Consider the following 22,458-nt stretch of genomic DNA (forward strand, 5'->3'; position numbering starts at 1 on the left):
TTCCATGGTGGAGTTCCAAAACATCTCCTCCCTCCAGCAGCGCTTTCATGTCACTGTTACGTCACAATTCAACAACGTCCTACAAATCAAGCTACTTTATTTTTCTTTTTTGGAAAGAAAGAAATGTATATTTTTATTCAGCGAGGACGCATTAAATTGATCAAAAGTGACAGTAAAGACATTTATAATGATACAAAAGATGAAATAAATTTTGTTCTTTTGAACTTTCTATTCATCTGTGAATCCTGAAAAATAAAATGTATCACAGTTTCCACAAAAATATTCATTAGCAGAACTGTTTTCAACATTGATAATAATCAGAAATGTTCCTTGAGCCGTAAATCAGTATATTAGAATGATTTCTGAAGATCATGTGACACTGAAGACTGGAGTAATGATGCTGAAAATACAGCTTTGATCACAGAAATAAATTACATTTTAACAGATATTCACATAAAAAACAGTTGTTTTAAATTATAGCACTAGTGATTTATTTTTATTGCGATATGCCAGGAACAAATAATAGATTCATGAGACCAAACATTGCCTGGTAAATATACTTAAAATGAGTGATATATCTCATATTTAACCATTACAGAGACATCAGAGCCAGCGGCAAATGTCTGAATGACTAAAGCCGAGCGAGGTAAGGCTGTTTTTCGCCTGAAGAACTCTTAAAACTACATTTCATGACACAATAGCAGTCAAATTTTGAAAATGATTTGGGTTTTCTCCTCTGCCATTAACGCTCATTGGTTGGTGTGAAATGCATTCTGGGATACCTGGCTGCCTCAGGTTTGCATAAGTCATCTGTTCATGTGTCCTCAATAAAAGGGGCGGAGCAAGAACATATCAGAACTATACTGACCAGATATGAGCTTTGCATCAGAACGACTGATGGTGTTTCACAAGAACAGACAAGAACAGCTTCTGAGTCCTGGTTGAGAAACTCTGGTCAAGTAAGTGTTTTCTGTCATGGTTATTTCTCTGTGTAAGCTGTATTCTGGTTCTCATGTTTTATTGGATTGGTTTGTTTGTAGGTAGCATGCTAACGCTTGGCTCTATGCTTTATAGAAGGACTCTTTATATAAAACCTATCGTCTTTGGCTGGCTTTATATTATGCTGCTGTCTGAACTCATTTACCTGGAGTTTGAGAACTCTAAAGACTCTTCCTCCCTATACGCAGAATACGCAAGCTGTGTAGGGCCCCCCTTGTTCTCAAATATGTTTTAATTTTAGTTTCGTTTTTGAGTTTGGCCAGCGGTTATGAAAATATGAATGATCATTTATTTTAATGCGGTGCGCTGTCACGCTCTCTATGTAAAAATCAGTCAAATCATGTAATGTGAATGTCATATACCCCTTTCACACTGCACGTTGGTCCCGGAAAATTGCTGTAAAATTGCCGGAGTGCCTTCTGTGTGAACGAAAACACGTCCTGGGATTGAACCCGGGTTGGGGACCTAGTAACATTGCTGGGGTCAGTCCCGGAACGAGTGCTGTGTGAACAAAAGCCGGATCAATGCCGTAAAGGGTGTGTCGTAGTGATGACGCATTTTATTGTGAGACTGTTTTACTGGTTGTTTTGAGGCAGATCAACATTCCCATGACTAAAATATTTCAGAAATGCACCATGAATGAGTCCAGAATTCGCAGTGATCCTGAGCCAGTCACAGACACACTCATCCTGACTAAACACCCACGGTAAAGACTTCCGTCAAACAGCTTACACTCGATTAAGAAGCTTCATCCAGACAAATCTGTGAAGTAAATCTGAAACAGACCTGAAAGAGAAAAATGAGTGGAGAAAAAGACAGTTTGCAGTGATTTCCACTGCAGCTCCTCCTGTGGCGACACTGACAATGTTACATTTTGAATTCCATTACACAGAATGTTAGAATGTTACTTTGACGTTACTTTAAACATTCCAATGCAACAAAACTGAAACAATGTTACAGTGCAACATCATTGACAAACACAGTACTGCAGCTCCAGAAAACATCATCAAACCAAAAACCTTACACATCTGACAAGATATTGTGAAATATATTATAAGAATTTAGGAATAGTTGTTTTCTATGTGAATATATTTTAAAATGTAATTGATTCCTGTGATCAAAGCTGTATTTTCAGCATCATTACTCCAGTCTTCAGTGTCACATGATCTTCAGAAATCATTCTAATATACTGATGTACTGCTCAACAAACATTTCTGATTATTATCAATGTTGAAAACAGTTGTTTTAAATTATAGCACTAGTGATTTATTTTTATTGCGATATGACCAAGAACAAATAATAGATTCATGAGACCAAACATTGCCTGGTAAATATACTTAAAATGAGTGATATCTCATATTTAACCACTACAGAGACATCAGAGCCAGCGGCAAATGTCTGAATGACTAAAGCCGAGGTAAGGCTGTTTTTCGCCTGAAGAACTCTTAAAACTACATTTCATGACACAATAGCAGTCAAATTTTGAAAATGATTTGGGTTTTCTCCTCTGCCATTAACGCTCATTGGTTGGTGTGAAATGCATTCTGGGATACCTGGCTGCCTCAGGTTTGCATAAGTCATCTGTTGACGTGTCCTCAATAAAAGGGGCGGAGCAAGAACATATCAGAACTATACTGACCAGATATGAGCTTTGCATCAGAACGACTGATGGTGTTTCACAAGAACAGACAAGAACAGCTTCTGAGTCCAAAATTCAGATACCTGGGTGTTCACATCACGCAGGACTTGACTTGGTCCTGTCATACCAGCACCCTGGTGAAGAAGGCCAGGCAGCGTCTGTACCATCTGAGACGCTTAAAGGACTTTAGGCTTCCCTCTCGGGTGCTTAAGACTTTTTACACCTGCACCATCGAGAGCGTCCTGACGGGCAGCATCACTTCCTGGTTCGGGAACTGCACTATGCAGGACAGACGAGCCCTCCAGAGGGTGGTGCGTTCAGCGGAACGTACCATTCACACCGAGCTCCCTGACCTGCAGGACATCTACAGCAAGCGGTGCCTGACCAGGGCCAGGAAGATAGTGAAGGACCTCAGCCATCCCAACAATGGACTCTTTTCTCTGCTGCGTTCAGGGAGACGCTTCCGCTCCATGAAGGCGAACACAGAGAGAATGAGGAGGAGCTTCTTCCCGCAGGCCATTCGGAGTCTTAACCTCTCTCCACTCTCATCACATCACCCCACACTTCCACTTTGCACATTTTCAAATACAATCTGCACTAATTTGTAGAAGGTTACGTAAGGATAAATGAGTGGGACTTACATACCATTTGTCTTTAGTATTCCTTTTACTCACTTATACACTTTACTGCACAGCACACGGACACTTTATCACTGACATACACTTTACTTTTTATAGAATCTATATAGAATCATATTCTATTTTTATTCTCATATCTATTTTTATTCTCATATCTATTTGTATTTTATTTTATTGCTAGTTTATTTCTGTATATATGTTTACTGTACTTTTTCTATTTGTATTTTTGTAAACTTGAGGTTTTTCTTAATTTTGTTGGACAATTTGTTGGACAGTCGTACAATACATTTCACTACATGTCGTACTATGTATGTATATGTATGTGACAAATAAAATTTGAATTTGAATTTGAATTTGAGTCCTGGTTGAGAAACTCTGGTCAAGTCAGTGCTTTCTGTGTCTAGTTTGTGATGGTTATTTCTCTGTGTAAGCTGTATTCTGGTTCTCATGTTTTATTGGATTGGTTTGTTTGTAGGTAGCATACTAACGCTTGGCTCTATGCTTTATAGAAGGACTCTTTATATAAAACCTATCGTCTTTGGCTGGCTTTATATTATGCTGCTGTCTGAACTCATTTACCTGGAGTTTGAGAACTCTAAAGACTCTTCCTCCCTATACGCAGAATACGCAAGCTGTGTAGGGCCCCCCTTGTTCTCAAATATGTTTTAATTTCAGTTTCGTTTTTGAGTTTGGCCAGCGGTTATGAAAATATGAATGATCATTTATTTTAATGCGGTGCGCTGTCACGCTCTCTATGTAAAAATCAGTCAAATCATGTCATGTGAATGTCATATACCCCTTTCACACTGCACGTTGGTCCCGGAAAATTGCTGTAAAATTGCCGGAGTGCCTTCTGTGTGAACGCAAACACGTCCTGGGATTGAACCCGGGTTGGGGACCTAGTAACATTGCTGGGGTCAGTCCCGGAACGAGCGCTGTGTGAACAAAAGCCGGATCAATGCCGTAAATGGTATAGTGATGACGCACTTTATTGTGAGACTGTTTTACTGGTTGTTTTGAAGGCAGATCAAAATTCCCATGACTAAAATATTTCAGAAATGCACCATGAATGAGTCCAGAATTCGCAGTGATCCTGAGCCAGTCACAGACACACTCATCCTGACTAAACACCCACGGTAAAGACTTCCGTCAAACAGCTTACACTCGATTAAGAAGCTTCATCCAGACAAATCTGTGAAGTAAATCTGAAACAGACCTGAAAGAGAAAAATGAGTGGAGAAGAAGACAGTTTGCAGTGATTTCCACTGCAGCGCCTCCTGTGGCGACACTGACAATGTTACATTTTGAATTCCATTACACAGAATGTTAGAATGTTACTTTGACGTTACTTTAAACATTCCAATGCAACAAAACTGAAACAATGTTACAGTGCAACATCATTGACAAACACAGTACTGCAGCTCCAGAAAACATCATCAAACCAAAAACCTTACACATCTGACAAGATATTGTGAAATATATTATAAGAATTTAGGAATAGTTGTTTTCTATGTGAATATCTGTTCAAATGTAATTTATTTCTGTGACCAAATCTGAATTTCCAGCATCATTACTCCAGTCTTCAGTGTAACATGATCTTCAGAAATAATAATAATAATAATTCATTACATTTATATAGCGCTTTTCTGCTTTTCTAAGCACTCAAAGCGCTCTACATTGTGAGGGGTGGTGTCTCCTCATCCACCATCAGTGTGCAGCATCCACCTGGATGATGCGACGGCAGCTACATTGCGCCAGAACGCCCACCACACACCAGCTTACTGGTGGAGAGGAGACAGAGTTATGAAGCCAATCAATGTAAGGGGATGATTAGGAGGCCATGATGGTCAGAGACCAATGGGGAATTTTGGGATTTTTAATGACCACAGAGAGTCAGGACCTCGGTTTAACGTCTCATCCGAAAGACGGAAATCATTCTAATATACTGATTTACTGCTCAAGAAATATTTCTGATTATTATCAATGTTGAAAACAGTTGTGCTGCACAATATTTTTGTGAAAACGTGATACATTTTATTTTTCAGGATTCACAGATGAATAGAAAGTTCAAAAGCATTTATTTGAAATAGAAATCTTTTGTAACATTAGAAATGTTATTACTGCCACTTTTAATCAATTGAATGCATCTTTACTGAATTAAAGTATTTAAAAAAAAAAATGAATCAATCTTTTGAATGTTAGTGTTTACTTTTGCATCTGTTTGTATGATTCTCGTCTGATGATCTAAGAATGGTTTTTTGAGCAGGCTCGTCCTAAAGGAGAGGCTCTGATGCCGTATCAGGGGAACAAGAGGTGTTTTGGGGAATACAAGTGTCCCAAATGCGAGAGGAAGTGGATGAGTGGAAACTCTTGGGCGAACATGGGTCAGGAGTGCATCAAATGCCACATCAACGTCTATCCTCACAAACAGGTGAACACATTATACATCTGCTTTCCACTTACAATATCTGAACATCCTTAAAAACACTGCTATGTTGCTATCATTGATATACAACTGTAGTGTTTGTAAATAGTTTCAATTAGATGTTTTTTGCTTTCACTTTGTTTAGATAAAAGTTTTGTAATTTTGTGTTTTTGTCCTTAAATATTGCTATCAGTTTTATTTTAGTTTAATTTATTTATTCATCAAGTCAAACTAAACAAAAATGAGAAATGTCGCATTGGCAACTATCTCAAATAAAGTGTTTTTAATAGTAGTAGTGAACTATAAAAACCATGCCTTAAAACTAAATATTTCGAATTTATTTGTATTTATTTTTTTTGTTTTCACTTTAATTTTAGTTAAATTCTTAGTATTTTTGTTCACGTAGGCCTAATTTTATTTTTATTTTTTTATGTGTATATAGTTTTTATTTATTAGTTTAAGATTATTTAAGTTATTTTACTACATCAACTAAACAAAAATGAGGAATGTTTCCTTGGCAACTAGCTGAAATAAAATAAGTGCATTTTCAAAATACAAAAATACTTTTTGGTTTTATTTTTAGTTAATAACCCTGGCTTAAACAAGATACTTTAGCCAAATGATATGATATTTAAGAATGAAGTTATTGTTTACCCCACTGGCAAATGATTTAAAGTATAAATCTAACAAAAAGTTTCTGCTTGAAACAAGAAAAAACTATTGATTAGCTGTGAAATTTTCCTTCTTAAGTAAATGTATCTTGCTTTAAGATATGTTTAGATATTTTTCCCGGAAACAAGACAAAAACACTGATTTCTGAGCTTTAGTTTTTGTGTCTCGCATCACTGCTGATGGCTCAGGAACCCAAAGGGCCTCTGGGGGAATGTTTGGATCGTTTCTGCTCACTTTATTGAAGCATCTGTATAAAACGAGCTGCAAAAGAACATCTAAACTGACTGGAAGCAGTTAAAGCTGGAGAGCATCTGTTAGTTATTAACTCCAGCGAGGACTGAAGACTGGTAGATGTAACAGTGTTGTTTTGGCTCAAGATAAAGCTACTTTACTGTTAGTTTGGCAGGTTTTGAAGTTCTGAGCCGGTGGAAATCACTCGATGAAGCTCTCGTCAATGCTTCTGACTTCTCTTTTTCCTTTAGTGTTCACCACATGTTCTTCTGTATTGTAATTTATCTTCTTTTAAGACGGATGTCATGACTGCTTTGACCTGCTAAACTCTTTCCTGTGATTGTCAGCGTCCTCTGGAGAAACCTGACGGTCTGGACATGTCGGACCAGAGCAAACAACATCTTCAGCATCTGTGTGAGAAGTGTAAGAAGCTCGGATATAACTGCCGTCGCGCTTAGTGACCTCTGACCCCTGAAGACGCCCCTCACGCCAGCATCACCGTATTCACTGATTCCTCCCTGACTGTGCTCCGGTTCAAAAGTTGATTACCACAGAAAATGACTTTTTGAATAATACATTTGTGGGTGTTAACGTAAGCAGTGCACCATAATTAAAACTCACATGTTCACAATTATGATTAAATCACTCACCGACCTCGATTAATTTAGTTCGGTGCATGAATGTGTAAACAAAATAAATAATTCTCAATTTTTTTTAAATTATTCTCTGTGGTAATCAACATTAGGCCACAACTCACTTCTGATATTTTATGATACCTTTCAATATAAAATGTTTGTATTAAAAATTCATTTAAATTGACCCTCGGTTTAGCAGATTTTAATACACCACTCACACTGATATATATATTTGCTTATTGGTGCAAGTACTGGATATTTGATATCAGGTTAGTTGCTGTGAATTCACATCATGTGAAAATTAGAAATATTCTTATAAAACACATTTCAGGGCAATAATTGACAGGCAGGGCATCAATGTCAAATGAATCTGATGTAAAGTCTTGGAAACTTTAAAATGGAAACTGTGACTCATTCCTGTTCTTCAGAACCCATTTAACTCCTTTTCAAAAGAAATACTGGATATTTACACAATAAAGAGATGAAATGATATTCAAAGATCTGATGTTAATCACTGAGTGAGAGATCCACACAGAACATGACAGAATCCACTGATAATCAAACACCCGCTGATGTTTGTGCTGCTGAGTTCCCTCCAAAATGATGTCACTTCCTGTAGGGTGATGTTCTTCTTCTTCTTCTTCTTCTCAAGTTTAATGGCGGTTGGCAAACCAAACTTAAATGGTGCATTCCCGCCACCTACTGGATTGGAGTGTGGATAACGTTATGGTAGTAGTGACCTAAATCCTGTTACTTAAATGAGTGTCTTTTAAGAAATTAAATACTTCTTCATATATTTTAAATTGCTTTGGGCCATTACCTAATAATGCTTTAATAGAAAAAAACTTCCATTTCCATTTCTCTTAATGCTTGAAATAATTTAAATCTTTCTCTTGCATAAGCCTCACATTTTAATAATACATGTTCTACTGTTTCCATATTTTCGGAACTACATTTGTCACAATACCCAGTCTGGTGTTTCCCAATCCTGACCATACTTTGATTTAGTAGACAATGGCCAATGCGCATTCTTGAAATTATAACATCCTTCCTCCTATTTCAAACGTTTCTTCTTTCAAAACCAACTGTTCCTTGAATTTTGTATAAATGTCGACCCTTATTTCCACTGTCCCACTCCTTCTGCCATTTCTTCCTAATTTCCTTTGCTATTATACTTTTTATCTCAGTCTTACTCAATGCAATTTTAATATCAACTTCTTGAAATTTTATGGCCTGTTTGGCTAAACTAGCCACCTCTTCATTTCCTGCCACCCCCATATGAGCTGGTATCCAAAGAAAATAAATAATGATACCCAATTGTCTGATTCTAAAAAGACTTTGTAATATTTCATAAATTAAGTCCTGTCTAGCTGTAGAAATACCACTTGCTAGACTTTCAATTGCAGATAAAGAGTCTGATCTGATTGGCTGAACTTCTTCGACCCACTGTAATGCTAATATAATTGCTATTAATTCTGATGTAAATACTGAAATGTGATCTGATGTTCTTTTCAAAATGTTGACTTTAAATTGCGGTATAAATACTGCTGCAGATGTTGTACCAGAATCTGGATCTTTTGAGCCATCAGTATATATCTGGATGGCACTATAATATACATGATCTATGTAATCTTGTACCTTTACGCTATCCAGGATATTCTCCTCACTTTGTTTATCTTTGTGTAACTGGATATCTACAAAAGGCATTGGAAAAAATCAAGGAGGAATTGCTGGCAGAACCACACATGTAGCAATATTAACATCTTTAATTATTTCTCTTGCCTCCTCATTAATAAACCATCCAAAACTTGTTAGTTTTTTATAGTTATATTCCCAACAGTCACTTAAAACATTCTTAACTGGATGATTTTCCAATTGACCTTTTATGTTTGCCCAGTATCTCATTCTTAACTTAATCCTTCTCATTCCTAGTGGCATTACTCCCGTCTCAACATTAAGTGATGACACTGGTGAAGATCTTATTGCTCCACAACATATCCTTAATGCTTGATTCTGAATTGCCTCAATCCTAGCAAGCTGAGTTTTTGAGGCAGAACTATACACCATGCTACCATAATCTATAGTTGCTCCAATTAGTGCCACATAAATACTTTTGAGCGATTGCCGATTAGCTCCCCATTCAGCTCCAGCAAGACATCTCATTATATTTATCACTTTTTTACATTTATCTATTATTTTCTGTATATGTACTCCGAAATTTAATTTTGAGTCCATCCATACTCCTAAAAACCTAACAACTGATGTCTGCTCCAATGTTTCTCTATACATTTTAATATTTATATTAGGGTTCGTCTTGTTTTTTGAAAAACAAATTACTTGTGTTTTTGCCATAGAGAGCCTAAAGCCCCATTTATTAGCCCATTTTTCTATCAAGTTGACAGCATTTTGAACCTTTTCCTGTACAAACTTAACATTCCTACCTCTTTTCCATATTGCAGCATCATCAGCATATAAGGATTTCCCTATCCCAGGTTCTATCTGAGAGAAAATGTCATTGATCATTAAACAAAATAGGACTGCTGACACTTCCTTGAGGTGTTCCATTCTCGATTACATAAATCGGAGAATACTCACATCCCACTCTGACTTGAATAGTTCTATTTAACAGAAAGTTCATAACCCAGTTATACATTTTACCTTTTATTCCCATCATATCCAGCTTAATTAAAAGTCCCTCCTTCCACAGCATGCCTTTTCAACATCAAGAAAGACACCTACCAAAACTTCTTTATTAATCTGAGCCTTTCTTATGTCAGCTTCCAAACACAGCACAGAATCCATAGTGTTTCTCCCTTTTCTAAAGCCACTTTGATAAGAGGAGAAGATATCCCTCCTCTCGATAACATAAACCAGCCTGCTCATTACCATACGCTCCATAATCTTACATATATTTGAGGTTAGAGCTATTGGCCTATAATTAATGGGTTGCATATGATCTTTTCCTGGTTTTGCTACTGGGACAATTACTCCATGTTTCCATTCCATTGGAAGCTTTCCTGAATTCCATACCTTATTATAAAGATTTAAAATGACATTTAATGAAGAATCTGATAAATGCTTAATCATTTCATAGCATATCTCATCCCTACCTGGAGAAGATTGTTTAGTCCCTGCCATTGCTCTTTTTAACTCATACAAAGTTAATTCATAATCCAATGAATCTCCAGTTGACTCCTTAACTTCCAATATATGTGGATTCTTCCTCACACTCTGTTCCCTTATCTTCATCATGATATTTTCATTACTACGTACTTTCACAAATGTTTGTGCTAGTATCTCTGCCTTCCTGCTATCAGACACAACCTCAATATGAATTATCGTCGGAATACTATTATTTCTTTGTTTTCCTCCCATCTTTCTAATCATATTCCAAACCTCATTGATTTCAATGTTTCCCCCAATATTATTGCAGTACTCTCTCCAATAATTTCTTTTTGCTGTCCTGATAACCCTCCTCACAATTGCCTGAGCTTTTTTTATAAACAATAAAATCATCATAGCTAAAAGATCTTCTTACTTTTTTAAGCATTTTGTTTCTTTCTTTAATTGCCACATTGCATTCTTCATTCCACCACGAAACAATTTTCCTCCTACTACATGCCTTCTTTCTACCAAATACTTCTTCTGCTGTGCTCCTAAGAACCTCACTGATTTTTGAATTTAAAACATCAATATCTTCCACAACATCATCATTAATTTCAGCCATTTTGTTATGGCATATCTCTCGGTACAACTCCCAATCCCCTGACTTAAAATTCCACTTAGGGATTCTTTCCATACCTGTTTTTATTAAGACAACTCCAACTGTACTACAAACAGGAAAATGATCACTACCAGTAGTACTTTCATTAAATACTTTCCAATCACATCTTTGAGCTAAATTTTCTGACACTATTGTCAAATCTAACACAGAATATTTGCATTGAGAAAGATTAACTCTTGTGTAGCTTCCATCATTAATGCATACTAGCTCTCCCCAGTCCAGCATATCTTCTATGATCAATCCATTATAATCAGTATTAGAACTCCCCCATAAAGTACTGTGTGCATTAAAATCACCACACCACACCATTTTAAAATCCCCAATTCCTCCAATATTTTCCATCATATCCTTAGTTAGCTTGTCACATGGATTATAAAAATTGATTACCCTAATACTCTGATTTCCTTCCCATACCTCCACTACCACAGCCTCATACTCATTGTTATCTTCAACTTACCTAAACCTGCTTAATAAAAGTTGCTACTCCACCACCATTTCCTTTATTCCTGTCTTTCCTAATTGTCTCATACCCACTAATCAGAAAATTTAACTGTGGTTTAAGCCACGTTTCCTGAACACAAATAATATCTGGGTTCACATCACAATTTGCTATAAAATGCTTAAATTCTTGCCCATTTGCTATTAAACTTCTTGCGTTCCACTGCAAGATTACAAAAGCCATTATGAGCCCCCACATGATGTCTGACTGTTTGTTGTTTGTACCACGAGTCTTTCATTTATCATGTCAACTGATATGTTCTTTAGTTCCAAATATTTTTCTGCAGCTCTAATGATTATCTTAATCCTTTCAGATCTACTTTCAGTCTGCGCTGAACAATTCACCACTTCTGCCACAAAAGCTATAAATGAAACTTTGTCTTCAATCAATTCAATTCTTTTTCTTGGTGTTGGCATCTTACTAGGTTGTGGTTGTATCCTAACAGGGGCCTCCTCTACTATGCTTACTTTGGGGGTATGTTTTACTTTTTTAAGTGCTTCAGCATATGATATTCCTTCTTCCATTCTCACGTTTTGAATCTTTCCTTACTTCACAACCTCCATAAACTGCACTGTGCTCGCCCCCACAATTACTGCATTTTGGGGTTTTACCTTGTCCGCATTTACCATACTCATACTCATCTCCTCCACATCTTGCACATCTTTGTTTGCCTCTACAGCAGCCACATGTCCGTATTTTTGGCATTTGAAACACCTTATTGGAGGAGGAATGTATAATCTGACTCCATAGCTGACAAATCCCAAAAATACTCTTTCTGGTAATTTGATCTCATCAAAGACCAACATAACTGAAAGACTGTCCGTTTTCTCATTGTTTCTGAAACATTTCAATCGTCTTACTTCCTTAACTGCTGCTCCCTTTACATTTCTTTTAATCACCTCATCTGAAACATCCAAAGGCATTCCAGATATTACACCTCTAATCCAGTTTCTCTCTTCTGGAATTGAGCATTCTATTTTATGTCCGATCAATGATTTAATTCCCAAAGTTGCTTTTTGTTGCCTACTATCTTTACAAAATAACAACAGTCTTCCATCCTTCATAGTTTTTATATGCGCTACAATCCCTACACTTTCTTTAATTGCTTTTGTAATTTTCAAAGGGTTGATGTTACTCACGGAGTCGGTAGCAAACTTTACCATTACTTTATACTCCTTCTTCTTTCTTTGTGCCAGTTGACTTCCCTTGTCGCTTTCCGAGTCTGAAATTAAATCACGACTTTTCTTCCTTTTCTTTGTTTTAACTACGTTCCACCCTAAACTTGAATTTCCCCCACTATCTTCCTCAATCCTATCATCCTCCATTTCCGGATCGCTTCCGGAATCTACGTCAGTTCCTACCATCCGTACACCAGTCACAATCCAGCCGTTTGCCAATCCGCTCAACAGCTGACAAGCTGGGCCTACCTCACTCCCTGCTCTGCGTCGTCCGCCTGTAGGGTGATGTGATCAAGGAAATGGAATTTGTTGAAGTGTTTTTACAAAAGACTAACAGGATGGAAAGTGATATTGAGGAACTATAAATTGACGATGAATTAAAATAATGTTGCTGTCATTAAAACATTTTAATAATAATAAGAAAAAATGAAGAAAAATTCTAAATTTTTTAAGATTTAATATTCACCCCATATTAACTTCAATGAGAAATTGTGCTCAGTGAAAACTGATTGTGACCCAGGACCACAAAACCAGTCATAGGTTTTTCAGATTTATACATCATCTGAAAGCTGAATAAATAATATTTCCATTGATGTATGGTTTGTTATGATCGGACAATATTTGTCTGAGATACAACTATGTGAAAATCTGGAATCTGAGGGAGCAAAAAAATCTAAATATTGAGAAAATCACCTTTAAAATTGTTCAAATGAAGTTCTTAGCAATGCATATTACTAATCAAAAGTTAAGTCTTTATATATTTACACTAGCAAATTTACTAAATATATTCATGGAACATGATCTTTACTTAATATCCTTATGATTTTTGGCATAAAAGAAAAATTGATCATTTTGACCCATACGGTGTATTTTTGGTTATTGCTACAAATATACCCCAGCGACTTAAGACTGCTTTTGTGCTCCAGGGTCACAAAATTGTGATTTTCCAGCATATATGATGGTCGTGAGAACATCAGGAATGACCTGATAAGCCTTCTGCATATGAAATGCATCCATTTCTATGAAATATTCTAATTTTGACACTGTATAAGCTACATGGTTTGTCGGTGTAGTTGCTCAAAAGGCTTTTGAAATAACTGTGACACAATAGGATGCGGTAATGAAATTTTGATAGCTCTCATTTTCTACATTTTGCATACTGTGTGATTTTATGTCGTATCACTCAAGTGTCTGTTCATCACAAAGATGTTTGTGTATTTGGGTAAAAATATGAACAATAATAGTGACAGCAATAGAGATCAGAACATTAACAGTATTAATACTCTGAATAAATGAAGTCTGTGCTTGCGTTTTTGAAAAATGCTTTATAATATCTCATATTCAGTGGCCTCAAAAACTATCTGTGAGATGCAAAAAACACTGCCTGGTCTGAACGGATAAAACAATCAAAAGTTGAAAATGAAGACCAAAAGCATTATTTTTTTTGGTGTTTTTAAATATCTCTTGATGAATGTGCATGTGTGTTTTGTTCACTTATAATTTTCAATTTTCAAATGCAAAACCAATTTATAAGACTGAAGTGCATTTGGTTTCAAACCGGCTTCAAGCACAAACTTCAGAAAGAAATGTACGAATGCAGATTCAGTTCATCTAAATGGTTCAAGATCTTCTTCTGCATGTTCATGAGTGACAGTAACTCAAGACTGTGAAATATTACTGCTCATATGAAGGCAATGTGCCATTAATAACCTGTGAACCAGAAATGTGCCTCTCACTGCTCTTTCTCAAGAGCGGATCAATCTGTAAATACAAATAAATCACTGAAACATCATGTCTTATTGCTCTCGGCTTTATTAATCAAACTCAAGTGATGAATAGTGAAGCACACTGGCCATAATTCATAATACATGCATGAGAAGCAGAGGTCTGGTCAGACATGATGTGACGATCTCAGTCCAAATTAAACATGGTTATTAGCAGTATTACCTGAGAATGATGTTAAACATGACATTTATTCACAGTGGATGTTACTGTAAAGGAATATCGCATGTAAAAATGATCATTATGACAATATTTACTCATCCTCTTGTCATTTCAAACCCATAGATTGTGTTTTTCCCTTGCAATACAAAAGAATAATCTGTTTTTCTGCACAAAAACATTTCATAGTGACTGCAGCTTTAAAATTGCATGACTTCGGAAGACTGAATATAATGCACAAGTGCTTTTATGCTGCTCTTTGGTCACTGTGAATTGTTGCTATATGGAAAAGAACATCTTGCAGAGTCTTAAAAATTCACCTTTTGTGTTGCATGGAAATTTAACACCACACAGCTTTGCAGAGACATGAGAGCGAGTAAATAAAGACTATTCCTTTAACCCAAAAGTGTCTTAAGTTTCACATTATAGAGCTTGTGGCTCTTCTGAACATGGAGTAGTCTGTGATTCTGCAGCAGGGCAGTAGAAATGACTCGACTGGTGACTCTACTTGAGTTCTCCGCAGTCGGTGATGCTTATTCTCTTGGCAGTTCTTCCCGAGCGAGAGCCGAGCGCCTCCACCTTCCTCACCACATCCACCCCGTCTTTAATGCTGCCGAACACCACGTGCCGCCCGTCCAGCCTGGAAAACACACTCATCATCATCATCACATTCACACACTCATATTCACAGGAAATGAAAGTAGATTCATGAAGAAGATTTACATACCACTCTGTTTTGACTGTGCATATGAAGAACTGGGATCCGTTGGTGTTCGGTCCGGCGTTAGCCATGGACAGGATACCTGAACACACAAAGAAAACATTAGGAGGAACTTTATGGGTCATAACCAGTGCTCAACTGTGTTCAATGACTGATGCTGATTTAAATGCATATTTGCATATAAACACATATATTATTACATATACAATATTTTTACAATCACAAAAAATAATAAAAGTATTTTTTTTATAATAATTATAAAAATTAAAACAATTATAATTATAATCTAATGCTTTAAAAAGTTAGTTTATGAAAATTAAGAAAGCAGTGTCATTTTAGTATTATTTATATACTATTACCGTATATTAAAATAGTTGTTTAATAGTATATTAATATTTATTTAAACAACTTTTTATCTTTTTATCAGCTCAAGTTTTAGCCATTTTGTTGTGCTTTTGTCATTTTTATTATTTTTAATAATAATTAATTAAATAAATAATTTTTTAATTTTTATTATTCTTTTTCTATTTAGCTTAATTTTTATTTCAGTTGAAGTTTTAATATTAATGTAAATAGATTTTATTTTTTTATTTCAGTTTTAGTAATATTGTTGTGCTTCTGTCATTTGTATTATTTTTTTTTATATTTCTATTGAGCTTTTTATACATTATAAATGATTTGATAAGTTTTCAGTTTAAGTTTTAGCAACTTTAGAACTTTTCAGTTAGTTTAGTCTAATTTTGCCTTTTAATTTCATGTTTTTTATCTAACATTTGTATTTTATTTGAGCTTTATTTCAATTAATAAAAGCCCTTTTAATTAACAGTAACACTAGTTGACTTTTAGCAGTTCTTATAGCGCCCTCTAGAGGCGTCGACATGTTCCTACAGAAAACCTGAATGATCTTTGTACAGTAAAGTATGAACAAACTTCCTGACATTTACCAGGTCAAGAACACATGAAAACCTTCATAGACTAAAGAAAGAAACTCACAGCATCTGATGAACATTTAAGAGTGTTTTACCTGGTCCGGTGTGTTTCAGTCTGAAGTTCTCATCTGGAAACCTCGGCCCATAGATGGACTTTCCTCCGGTTCCGTTGTGATTTGTAAAATCACCTCCCTAAGAGAAACACATTAGAGTTAATAAAAGCAAACACGTGAAAAGCACATGTGTTTTTCAATGAATCACACGTGATCACATGCAAAACGCATTAAAGGCTTAAAATTTGCACGAATGAAAGAAAAATGTGCAATTAGTCATGCAGGATTAATGCAGTTCTTCTGTAAAGACGGGAAGAGCAACACGGTTTCATTCACGTGGATCATTAAAGGGATTTTGTAACATTAACACAATGCAACTGGTTACATTTGCTCAAGATTCACCATTTCAAAGCACATTTTAGCTTGTTTGCAATTTATAAAAGAGCAAATATACAGTCTATCAATTAGATCAACACATGCACGTTGCATAACAGTTATATAAGAACTGGAAAAAAGCATTAAAATGGTTGCATAAGATGCTACACTGCTGTAATTGTTTGAGATGTCTGGATTTGAACTAAATAAGCTTGATTCATTCCTCTGGTGTGATGCGTTTCTGCGGACAGAGCTTCATCTAAAGCCAAGCCCAGCAGTGTCATGAAGCTCATGGCGTGTGTGATCTTGATCTTGATGAGGATCTGGTCACCTGACACATGAACTGTGGAATCACTCGGTGGAAGATGGAGCCTTTGTATCCGAATCCATGTTCACCCGTGCACAGAGCTCTGAAGTTCTCTAGAAAACACACAGAAGATCACATAAGACACCTGTCAAAGAAAAACACACTGGCCTTTCTTTTCATTTCTATTCATATTCATAAAGCACATTCAAAACCAGAGAGCTCTACAACACTCATATACTCCAGCAGAACTGAAAAAAAACAGTACAATGTAATGAATATAAAATGTTCTTTACCTGCTGTTTTGGGCACAACATCCGCATTCAGCTAAATTACAGTTCAGAAAGAGAGTTAAAGGTCATGAGAAACAATAAAATAATCACATTGTGAAATAAATACGCATAGAAACTGCTTGAACATCTAAATAATTTAACAACATTTTCAGAAACATGTTACGCGCTAAAGTATTATAAAGTAAAGTATGGATCATTATTAAAAGGTTGTAAATATTCCACCATGGCGAAGGCTGAGCTCATGAATATTAATCAGTTCAAGGTGCCGTTACTTTGTTTCTTAACGGCTCTGGTCCAGTCACGCGTTCCAATTAATATTCATAAACCGTATTCGTTGATTCGCCAACTATATAGCGGGCAGCGTTCTTTCAGCCAATCAGAAAAAACGAGCTCGACGAACGTCGCGGTGCGTCATTAATATTCATAAGCCGAGCCTTCCTCATAGTAACTTCTCTCGCACTCACTTCGAAGGTGACTCTACCGAGCGGCTCGTTATCCGCCGCGATGTCGAAGAACACCACCGGGTTGTTGTTGGCTTGAGCTCCGGTGGCGTACATGCGCGCCGCGGTGAACGCCAGAGAACACAGTTTAACCCGGTTACTGATGATTAACATGCTGACTCCGGTTACCGAAACACAGGAAGAGATGAAGCGTCACACGGAAGCGTTTAAGTGTGTCAGTCACGTGCTGATTCATAAACATAAACAATGTAAATTAATATAAATAGATTATAAACCTATATAGGATATAAATTATATAACATATAAAAACAATAGTACATTTTTTTTTGATAATTAAAATTATTTAATTTAATTAAAATGTGTAATGTATAAAATGTAATTAAAATACGTCAAATAAAAATTTAAAATATGTCTTGAATTGTAGCTTTATAAATATAAAAAACAAATAAAAATATAGATATTTATATAATTTTATGACTACTAAATAAACCCTCAGACGCATGAATTATTAAATTAAAATGCACATAGGGCCTAAATTATGTTTATATAACCTAATATTATTACTATTAGTAACCTGAGTTTAAAAATATAAGTGCAATGTTAAATATGAAAATATAATAATGTATAAACATAAATAATAAATACATGTGAATATAAAACAATTATAAACATATGACATAAATTATTTAACATATATAAAAACATTCAAAAGTACAATTAAACTTTTTAATACTTAAATTATTAAATTTAATTAAAATATGTAAAATAAAAAATACGCCAAAAAATGTAGCTATTTATATAAATATAAAAAGCATAAATAAAAATATAGATATTTATATAATTTTATGACTACTAAAATCAAATAAATCCTCAGACGCATTAATTATTAAATAAAAAACATAAATTATATGTTTATATAACCTAATATTATTACTATTATTAACATGATTTTAAAAATAAAAGTACAATGTTAAATATGAAAATATTATAAATATATAAAATGTATTTTGAGCTTTAGGTACTATCATCAGTCAAGTTTACGTTGTCATTAATGCACAATTACATATAGAGACATATAGTTATAATAAGATTAATCTCTTTTTTAAAACAGACTTCAGTCATGGCAAAAATGAAATTTGAACTGCACGTTAGTACATGATTATCCACCGAAAGCAGCTCATGAACTCAATAATTCAGCTTCATAACAGAATAAATATCAGACGAAGGGCATGGGGTTTACTGAGGTTTGGTCTGTTGAGAACCTGTGTCTGTATGAGCGGTATGATACAGATCTGAACCAAAGAATCACAATCAAATGCTTTATTTCTGCTTCACACAGGGTGAAAATGACAGCCATGATCATAAACATTTATCTTCATGGCGACAAACAGAAAAATCATCTATTGTGCGAGTGAGATGCGTCTTAGAGCTGTCAGGACATCAGATGTGGTGATGCAGCCTGGATGATTTCACAGATAAAAGTCATTCATAATCAGATATTAAAATCATCCGTCTCTTTCATAAAAAAGGGAAGACTTGTGTCACGTATTCAAAAATTCTTTGCATGTGTATCATTTTTTTTCCACGCGATGTAATCATCAGAAAAAACGTTAAAGTATAAGAACAATAAAAAATAATTTACCAAAACAAAGAGCAAAAATAATATTAAAAATCTATTAAAATTGCCGTTAGCTTTAACATACAGCTGCCCTTTCTACAAATAAACAAACCTGTATAGATTTATTTCACATAAGGCTGTCATATTTACTTTTACATATTAACAATATTTCTCATATTAACATGAAAGTCCGTATATCATTAAAATATCCTTAACTGAGCCTCCAACAGCTTCTTAAATGGAAGTGTATTTTTTTAGCATTTCATGTATCACTCCGTCTGGATGTGAAACGAATGAGTAACACAGGCTGCGCTCATAATTACATACCATTTATATATAGATGTGTGAAAATCTAGTGTAATTTCCTCTCACAGCTGTCATAATTATGAAGTGAAATTTGGTCGAAATTACTTTAAAAGTGGTAATTATGGCATACTCAGTCAAAATTAGGACATAAACAGTCAAAATTATGAGATTGAAATAAATCAAAATTATAATATAGTCAGGTTTTTTGCCTTATGTATCTCATAATTTCGACGGTTGCATTATTTTACGTTTTTGTCATATTTTTAACTTTTATCTCATAATTATTATGTAGTCATAATTTCAATTTACTGTCATAATTTCGACTCATCTCAATTATGGCTTACAGTATGTCAGAAAATAGTGTGTCAGTTTCAACTCGTCTCATAATTATAACTTTAGTATGCTATAATTTTGACTTTTTACCTCATAATAATCAGTCATCATTTCAATTTACCGTTATAATTTTGACTTTTTATCTCAAAGTTTTGACTAATGAATTTCAAATTAGTATGTCATAATTATGACTTTTTATCTTATAACTATGACTTTAGTCAGAATTATGAGATAATTTTGACTTTTTATGACAATTTTAACCTAGTATGTCATAATTTCGACTTTTTATCTCATAATTATGACTTTGTCATAATTTCAATTTACAACGTCATAATTTTGACTTTTTATCTCATAATAGATGTATTTCATAGCTAGTTGAAGTATGTAATAATTTTGACTTTTTATCTCATAATTATGACTTTGTCATAATTTCAATTTACAACGTCATAATTTTGACTTTTTATCTCATAATTATGACTTTGTCATAATTTCAATTTACAACATCATAATTTTGACTTTTTATCTCATAATAGATGTATTTCATAGCTAGTTGAAGTATGTAATAATTTTGACTTTTTATCTCATAATTATGACTGTCATAATTTAAATTTACAACGTCATAATTTTGACTTTTTATCTCAAGGTTTTGACTAATGAATTTCAAATTAGTATGTCATAATTATGACTTTTTATCTTATAACTATGACTTTAGTCAGAATTATGAGATAATTTTGACTTTTTATGAGAATTTTAACCTAGTATGTCAATTTCGATTATCTCATTTTTATCTCATAATTATGACTTTGTCATAATTTCAATTTACAACATCATAATTTTGACTTTTTATCTCATAATAGATGTATTTCATAGCTAGTTGACGTATGTAATAATTTTGACTTTTTATCTCATAATTCGGACATGTCATTATTTTAACTTTTATCTCATAATTCTGATTTAGGCATAATTTTGACATTTCATCTAGTAATTCTGATTTACCAAAGCATGATTTTTTTCTTGGCAGAATATGGCAGAAATGGACTTACTTGGTGAGCAGAAGAGAGACTTCTTTCAAAACATTAAGAAACTTTACAGACCCCAAACTTTTGAATGCTAATGTAAATATATTTCAATGCAAATATATAAAATAGTATGCAGTATAGCATTGCATTCTGAACGCAGCCCATGTATTTCACACATGAACATTCATGGACAGAAGAGACATGGATGACCAATCAAAACAAATGTATTCACAAATATTTACATGAGCGTCTCAAAAATAATACAACTGCATTATGAACAGAAGTGAACTACTTGATTTCCATTTTTTCTCTTTATGTTTCCAAACAACGTGATTTATTTTGAATAAGAGCTGTGCTTTGAGAAACGTTTGAGAATCACCACTGAAACGCTGCTGAACGTTAAAATGAAGCACAAAAACAGCTTATCAGACGTGGAGGAGTAACATGAACACAGTACGACAGCGGACGGATGCTTGTCTGGTTCTTCGTATCAAAATCAATGCGAGTAGAAAAAAGCTACCACACATATTGACTAGATTCACTCTCATGTGCTAAAAAAGACTGAATTTAGCTGGAAAGTTCATTGCAGCTCCGCTTTTCTTGTGTTCATTTGCTGACAAAGGTTTTAAAAACATTGAGCGATAATCGAAATGCTCTCTGTCGTTCTGACAGATAAAAATAAGGTATCTGGATGCAGAGATAATGGTTACTGTCTGCCAACGCTGGTTTTGAAATCTGTAGTCTGTACAGGAAGAGGAAGTGACGGCAAGTGCATTTGTGTCTAGAGGAGGGTCTGACGTCTCAGTTATTCTCAAAGAGAGACAGCAGGTCGTCGTTGCTGCTGCTGGGAAGGTCTGGAGGATCCAGGTACGACAGAAGATCGTCTGGATTCATCAGATCTGGCAGCAGCTGCAGGAGGAAAACAAGCAACACTGTTTTTTTCTCAGCTTACACACATACCAAACATCAATCTTTTCTGCTGTAGATATAATAATATATATAAACATACAGAATTAGTTTGGTTTGTTTTTGTTGTTATTTGTAAGGTACAATATACAAACATGAAATAAACTAATGAGTAAAATTAGTATTTATACAGTGTACATTACTGTTGTTGTTATTATTATTATTACTACTGTTACTAATATTGTTATATGTTTTTGGTATTATTGTTGTTGTTGTTTTTTTCTGTTATTTTTAAGGCAGAATATACAAATGTAAAGAAAAGTAAATCATAAAAACAATTAAAAAGTTTTTAAAATAAGTACAATAAAAGTGTAATTTAAATAAATAAACAATATATATAAACCAAAAAATGTAATGTACAATTTGTATTTATACAAAACAATTAACATAATTTTTTATTTAATTATTATTTTATTATATATTTTTGTTATTATTATTT

General features: G+C 34.5%; 3 protein-coding genes across 4 annotated transcripts in view; 1 reads left to right on the plus strand and 2 right to left on the minus strand.

The window, feature by feature from the left end:
• The first annotated feature begins 887 nt into the window (after positions 1 to 887).
• LOC306857582 (zinc finger CCHC domain-containing protein 24-like) lies at positions 888 to 7,734 on the plus strand. Its single transcript, XM_079397588.1, has 4 exons — positions 888 to 959; positions 4,936 to 5,094; positions 5,543 to 5,707; positions 6,952 to 7,734. Exons 2-4 carry the CDS (start codon positions 5,080 to 5,082, stop codon positions 7,060 to 7,062), a joined length of 291 nt encoding a protein of 96 aa, XP_079253714.1. The 5' UTR covers positions 888 to 959; positions 4,936 to 5,079; the 3' UTR covers positions 7,063 to 7,734.
• Positions 7,735 to 14,496: 6,762 nt separating this feature from the next.
• LOC306857581 (peptidyl-prolyl cis-trans isomerase A-like) lies at positions 14,497 to 17,994 on the minus strand. Its single transcript, XM_079397587.1, has 6 exons — positions 17,781 to 17,994; positions 17,320 to 17,350; positions 17,051 to 17,139; positions 16,387 to 16,483; positions 15,369 to 15,444; positions 14,497 to 15,281 (listed from the first exon to the last, which is right to left on the minus strand). The coding sequence occupies exons 1-6, from the start codon at positions 17,928 to 17,930 to the stop codon at positions 15,146 to 15,148; spliced, it is 579 nt and encodes a 192-aa protein (XP_079253713.1). The 5' UTR covers positions 17,931 to 17,994; the 3' UTR covers positions 14,497 to 15,145.
• A 1,089-nt stretch (positions 17,995 to 19,083) lies between these two features.
• LOC306857565 (zinc finger MIZ domain-containing protein 1-like) overlaps positions 19,084 to 22,458 on the minus strand; it is a 45,013-nt gene continuing 41,638 nt past the window's right edge. Inside the window, exons 23-24 of one of the 2 annotated variants that reach the window (XM_079397561.1) lie at positions 20,837 to 21,962; positions 19,084 to 20,627 (exon numbers count right to left, since the gene is read on the minus strand). In XM_079397561.1, coding sequence (XP_079253687.1) covers positions 21,855 to 21,962 — 108 coding nt within the window. In that variant the 3' untranslated portion in view covers positions 19,084 to 20,627; positions 20,837 to 21,854. Of the gene's footprint in view, positions 21,963 to 22,458 lie in introns of both variants that reach the window. The other variant, XM_079397560.1, reaches the window with a different exon arrangement.

Source organism: Barbus barbus, assembly GCF_936440315.1.
Source record: "Barbus barbus genome assembly, chromosome: 38".
Classification (NCBI taxonomy): domain Eukaryota; kingdom Metazoa; phylum Chordata; class Actinopteri; order Cypriniformes; family Cyprinidae; genus Barbus; species Barbus barbus.

Excerpts from the sequence above, each read along its gene's own strand:
- LOC306857582 (XM_079397588.1), top strand. Across the intron at positions 5,708-6,951 it reads ACGTCTATCCTCACAAACAG|CGTCCTCTGGAGAAACCTGA; the intron begins GTGAACACATTA and ends TGTGATTGTCAG.
- LOC306857581 (XM_079397587.1), bottom strand. The coding sequence starts at position 17,930 with ATGTTAATCATCAGTAACCGGGTTAAACTGTGTTCTCTGGCGTTCACC. Across the intron at positions 17,351-17,780 it reads TCGGTAGAGTCACCTTCGAA|CTGAATGCGGATGTTGTGCC; the intron begins GTGAGTGCGAGA and ends ACTGTAATTTAG. Across the intron at positions 15,282-15,368 it reads TGCACAGTCAAAACAGAGTG|GCTGGACGGGCGGCACGTGG; the intron begins GTATGTAAATCT and ends TGTGTTTTCCAG.